The 5,925-nt window shown below is 43.1% G+C and overlaps 1 protein-coding gene and 1 long non-coding RNA gene across 2 annotated transcripts; one reads left to right on the forward strand and one right to left on the reverse strand.

Annotated features, from left to right (window-relative positions):
• Positions 1 to 270: 270 nt before the first annotated feature.
• On the reverse strand, positions 271 to 1,298 carry LOC124667443 (RING-H2 finger protein ATL74-like). The gene has a single exon (XM_047204724.1). The coding sequence runs from the start codon at positions 1,198 to 1,200 to the stop codon at positions 547 to 549; it is 654 nt and encodes a 217-aa protein (XP_047060680.1). The 5' UTR covers positions 1,201 to 1,298; the 3' UTR covers positions 271 to 546.
• A 2,444-nt stretch (positions 1,299 to 3,742) lies between these two features.
• Positions 3,743 to 5,029, forward strand: LOC124658903. Its single transcript, XR_006989377.1, has 2 exons — positions 3,743 to 4,064; positions 4,847 to 5,029. It is a non-coding gene; the product is annotated as an uncharacterized LOC124658903 (long non-coding RNA).
• Positions 5,030 to 5,925: the final 896 nt, after the last annotated feature.

A 5,925-nucleotide genomic window follows, 5' to 3' on the forward strand; every position in this document is an offset into this window, starting at 1 on the left:
TGCAGATACAGCGATCAAAAGTGCGCAGTGCTACAGTCTGTAAAACTACTGTGTTAACCATTTGGAGTACTACCATTGCTTATTCCATCTAGTAAAGCACTCATTTATGGAGACTCCATAGGGGGGAGAAGTGGAGTGAAGGCATGAGCCTACTAGTCTCACTCTCATCTCCCACGGGCCACAACTAATTACCATCCTACCAGGCTTACGTCACTACAATAGATATATGGAAGCCAATCAGAGAGATGAGCACTCATGGCCCTCCCTATTTCAGGCATCTGTCACAAAGGCCTGAGCCTGAGGTAGGTAAAATCGTTAAAGAGCTTGTGAGTGCAAAGACAAGGCTTGAGCCCTGAGGTAAGGTAAAATCGGTGCAAAGACAAGGCCTGAGCCCTGGATCGACTTGAGAAAATATCAAATAATCACCACAATTGGGGTTAGGAACTTCAAGTGACGCTCATTCGATGAAAATATGAAATAGATGGATGCGGTTACAAGTGATCCACTAGTCCTTGTAAGGAATAGGAAGATTCCAATTGGACTACCCTACCCCGATGTTGACCCAGGCACGTCTCGCCGGCTATCCGAAACGGAAACGCCGTGCACGGTCACGATCAAGGTTCCTCCTGCACCGAACAACGCCGGTCGCGGCAGCGGCTCCATGGCCGAGGACGACGACTGCGCTGCCGCCTCCGCCTTCCCGTTCCCAATCCCCTGGGGCAGCTCCACCTCAGCCCGGCAGAGAGGGCACGTCGTCCTGGTGCGCAGCCAGGCGTCGACGCACTCCACGTGAAACGCGTGCCCGCAGTTGGGCAGCACCCGCACCTTGTCTCCATCCGCAAGCTCCGACAGGCACACCGCGCAGTCAGCTGCCCCGGCGCCGGCACCGGCGACAACGCCCTTCCGGTACGCGGTGACCGGCAGCGCGGAGAGTGCGGACACATCCAGCCCGCGCCTGCTGCTGCTCATACTTCTGAGGGAGCGCAGCATGGCGGCTGGAAGCCCGCCGCCAGACCGGGGGCGGCCGACTCCGCGAAACCGGAGCATCAGAGCGCGCACCAAGATGCGGATGGCGAGGAAGACGAAGACGAGCGCGAAAAGGATGCCGCCTGCAGGAAAAAGGTAGCTCCAGTCGAAGGTGTGCTGCTGCCGCACGTCATATTCCACGATGCCAGACGCCTCCGGCGGGTTCCCTGACATGGCGTGGATCGATCGGTAACCAAGCTTTCTGTCCTGTACTACAAATCAGGATCTCAAGGCGGGAGAAGAGAGAATAGTAGTGGCTAGCTAGTAGAGAACTCAAGTCTGCATGCGTTAGTTATTTCCTCATATACCTTGGGGCTTGGGTTACACGGTGCCTAGGTCAACGCGGGTGGTGTCAGTGTCACGAACAGTGTGGATTTATACGAGGCTGGAAAATAGGCCATTCCTCCTGGCGCGAAAATACGGACTGCTTGGACTTTGGTCAGCTTCGGGAGATGTGGATTTAAATTTGAGCAGAGCGGTTCGAGTATATTTTTCCAAGGTTACCCGAGCTTTCAGTAGACGCACATCACTGTCGTGTGAATTTGTAAGTAGCGGCGAAGGAAAGAGAGAAGACGCTTCGAGGAATTGAAGCAACAAGATGAAAACTTTGACTCTGAGACCAAGGTGTTTCACATGAGTTTTCTGTGATTTTTGGTGGCTCTGAATGTCGGACAGTTGGAGACCAAGACATCATCACCGTCATTTTCAACAGCCCCATCTTCATCACCATCACCATTCCCATCTCGCTTACACCTTTCTTGTTGTAATTTCAATCTTCATTGTGAATTTGCACTTGAGTTCATCCTCATACGTATACTTTTCATATGGCTACAATGGGATGTCATTGGTTTCCTCCATGTGTGAGTACTTTACCTTGTTCTTGGAGAGATGAAGAAACGTAGCAATATTATAATATGAAATAAAGATAATCTATAATTTCAGTTTATAAACATGTATTAGTTTTCTCTCTAGATATTATGTGAAGTATACTATGTAATATTTGCCTATGAAACTATAGAGGAAGCTACCGTTAGTCATGAGGTAGTCACCACACCACAACACTACAACACCTACATACAAGTTGGTCGGAAAGGCCGTTTTCACCTACAGAAAGAAAGTCGGTCGGGAATTAGTTTTGCCGATCAACATTGTTGGTCACCGAAAGTTCGGTCGGTAAAGGTCTTTCCCGACCAACATATTTTTAGCGACCAACTGTGTGTCAACGGTAGAAAAGTTTTTCCGACCAACATATTATTTCCGTCAGACATTCTTTTTCCCAACCGACATTTGTTGCCAACCAACAGTCCCATGGTACAAGCTTTACCGACCAACTTTTTACTGGACCTGCTGTGCGTTTCACCGACCAACTTTACACTGGGCCTGCTTTGGGTCTCTTCCCCAATCTCACGGACTACAAATTGCATCACTAGCACATATATCCAGGATTCTCATATATATATAAATAACAGATATTTCACAATGGCCATTACTGCGCCAATATCAAAGTGACTTTTTTTCACATACATTAGATTCAATTTATGAGCATGTGTATAAATAACGTCCAAAAATTTCAAGGAATACATTAACCCACCAATAGAGAATAATATCTTGTACTACTTCACGCACATACAAATTGTTCATCTATTCTCAGCATGATTACCAAATACATCAGGTTTACAAAATCTTTGTTTATCGCCACCGTAATAAGCACCTTATGCATACCCCTTCTTTGTTTATCGCCACCGTAGTCGCACAATCTTTGCACCAAAAATTGTCACAGAGGCAAGGATTTCCGCAAGACTCACAAGAACGCAAATCTTTTGGTACCGGGAGCCTACATCCTAAGCAAAGGAATATGGAAGGCTCACCGCGGATGCCACACTTGAGGCACAAAGCCGGATGAATGCACACCTCGCAAGTTGAGGTCGGGTTGGAGTAGGTTCTGTGTACCACATCTTGCGCAAGTTGAGGCCGGGTTGCCCTAGCTGAAATCCTTGCCTCTGTAGCTCCGACATTGGTTGCACGATCCAATTTCTGAAAAAGATCTTGGATGTTTGTATGGACCCTCTCAAATTCATCCTCTAGTTCTTGCACCTGGCCTTGTGTGACCTCCACATCGTCATCGACAATCTCCACCTCGCCGTGTACGCCATCCACCTCCCCATGGACGCCATCTTGCTCTTGCACCACATCTTTCTCTTGCTCTTGCACCACCTCCACGGCAGGATCCTCGAGCACGCCTTGCACCTCCTCCATGGTAGGAACCTCCACGGTTTGTGTGTCACATGGACTCCATTGTGTGGGGTTTTATACCCTGCTATCTACACTTGTGAATGCAAACAGAAACTGAAAAGGGAGCCGAAAAAATAGAGGGCCTCGCATGCACTCATGTTTGCACTTCCATGCACTCGTGTTCACACTTGCATGTGGAAGCCCATGCGGAGCAAAAAACAGAAACGGATTCCCACTTGCACCACCAGCCTAATGCGTCCCAATTAATAGGAGAATTAAGGGAGAGAGAGAGGAATGTGCGGTGGAGAAGATTTAGCCATAATTAGGCCCTATGATCTAGGAACAATAAATTCTTACGGGCCTTGTGGGGGTTTAGTTTCTGAACAAATAGTTTTTCGTTAGGAGCCTTGTTATCCTGGACGGAGGGAGTAATTGGCTTTCCTTCAATGGAATTTATTAATGCAATAGTTAATGGTAGGCAACTTTTGGTGCTTGTCAAGGGAGTAACTAGTTGGATGCATAAATAGGGGAATTGTGTCGACTTCTAATCATATATTTATAAAAAAATCTACCAAAGGAAGGAGACGACTAAGAACTAATTAACTTTTAACTTCCTAGATTCCTTATTATATAGTAGATTGTGTTTGTCTGGTAATCTTTACATGGAGGTATACACATGGGTTCTGAAATTTATGTTGGCCCTTCTGCTTATACAGCTTCAGATGAGAGGTAAAGCTTCTGTATGTGTGCTCTGCAACTATGAGAAGCCAGGATTGTACATAAGAAGGTTTCAGAGAGTAATCAGGGTATGTTGTACGGCCTCTTGATGTCTTTTATCCTGAAGTTGTTATGGTCTCAAATATATCAATTTAGGCATCTCACAAATACTAGTGTACATGTTAAGTGTGTAGATATATCTGAATTTAGTTTCTTATCCACTTTTTAAAACTTCCGCTACTTTCCTACTTCTGATGAAGTTTTTCTATTCTAGAGATCTACTATCAATTTTATTTTCACAAGGATGAACATTGAGTCAGCACAAAATAGAAATTCTTTCCCAATTACTACCATGCATATTTTTTCCTTTAAAAAATCATGTGTAGTATAACAGGTCTAGTCCAAAGAAAATGCTTAAGAAATGACTATAATACTTCTGTTATTTTAATGCGATCTGCTCTACTCATTTAGTCTTTTACTATGTGAGCAACAAAAAGTTTAGTCCAAAAAATCAAGTCACTAAGGTACATCGTGCAAGTTAGGTTAGACTCCCAAGTAAGCTCTCCTCAAGCCTAGGAAGATCAGTAGGATATGGATAGAAGATGTCATCCAAGAATCCGCTGCCACAAATATATAATGTATATATATATGACTGAAAAACTTATCGGTTTCTTGTGGTTGCTTTGAACTTGTTGTTGAGAGAAGATAATCATCAAGCTGCTTCCATGTTCAGAGAAGTGATTATGCAGAAATATTAATTATCTCATTGCCTTCAACATTTGTTGAAGGTATCTGAATTGTATTATTTTATTAACTTCTTTTTGTCTTGCTAATGGTACCATACTTCTCTCAATTTCCGTTGTTGTTGCAGATTTCCAAATAAATGGATGATGCATGGATGAGATGTTGATAAGAAGTTGGAGAATAGTGCTTCTACCATAGTTATACATTATGTTTTGGAATGTCATTTTAACATATACACATCTTGTAATCATTGCATCGTGTTCTTTGTAAAGCTACATAGTTGATTTAATATATGAGATTATTTTGTTTACTATAATGTGGCATGTGTGCACTCTTAGCATTGAACAAATAATGGTTGTGATATATAAGCTACCATTAATTGTTCAAGCTATTAGAAACTCTTCTAGGAGATTGAAATTATCTACCCGGTCCATTTTAAAATCCAATTGTGCAGGGTATCCACCAACGCATAGGAAGGTTTTTTTTTTGAACTCAACTACTGCAGGGGAGCCCCCCACAGCCTTTTATTGCTCAATATCAAAAAGATATGTACAAAAGTTTAGGAAAAGAAAATATGTACAAAAACTACCTACCTACCGATTACAACAAATTGTCAATCCATGATGACAAAAGATCTACAGAGCTCTCCTTTACCCTATGCTTAAGAAGGGTAACATCCGAAATGAAACCAGTTTTCCAACTCCTGAATGTTGGCTGCATGCTTCTAAAGATCTTATTATTCCTTTGTTTCCAAATATTCCAACATGCAAGAATTATAATCTCTGTAAAACAAGGGCCTTTGAATCTTCTCTTTGTCTCTTTTAACATCTCTGGCCCAGAACCTTGTACCCAATTAACTTGCAAATATATCCATATTCTCACACTGAACATACACTCAAAAAATAAGTGTGACCAATCCTCCAATGTATGAGTACTGCATAATACACAACTGTGGTCTGAGGTGACATTCAAGTGTCTTCTTCTGAGCATATCCTTTGTATTAATACGATCATGCACAATTAGCCAAGCAAAAAATTTGTGCTTTGAGGTACACTTACTCTTCCAGATCCATTGAGATGGAAAATGAGAGGGAATATGTTGGAAGGTTAATCTATAGATTTGACTTGGAACAAAATCTCCATTTTTGTTACATGTAATAAGCCATTCATCCTTATTCTTCGATGTGACAACACCTCTCAAAATGCT

Source organism: Lolium rigidum, chromosome 6 (genome assembly GCF_022539505.1).
Source record: "Lolium rigidum isolate FL_2022 chromosome 6, APGP_CSIRO_Lrig_0.1, whole genome shotgun sequence".
In the NCBI taxonomy this organism is placed as follows: Eukaryota; Viridiplantae; Streptophyta; class Magnoliopsida; order Poales; family Poaceae; genus Lolium; species Lolium rigidum.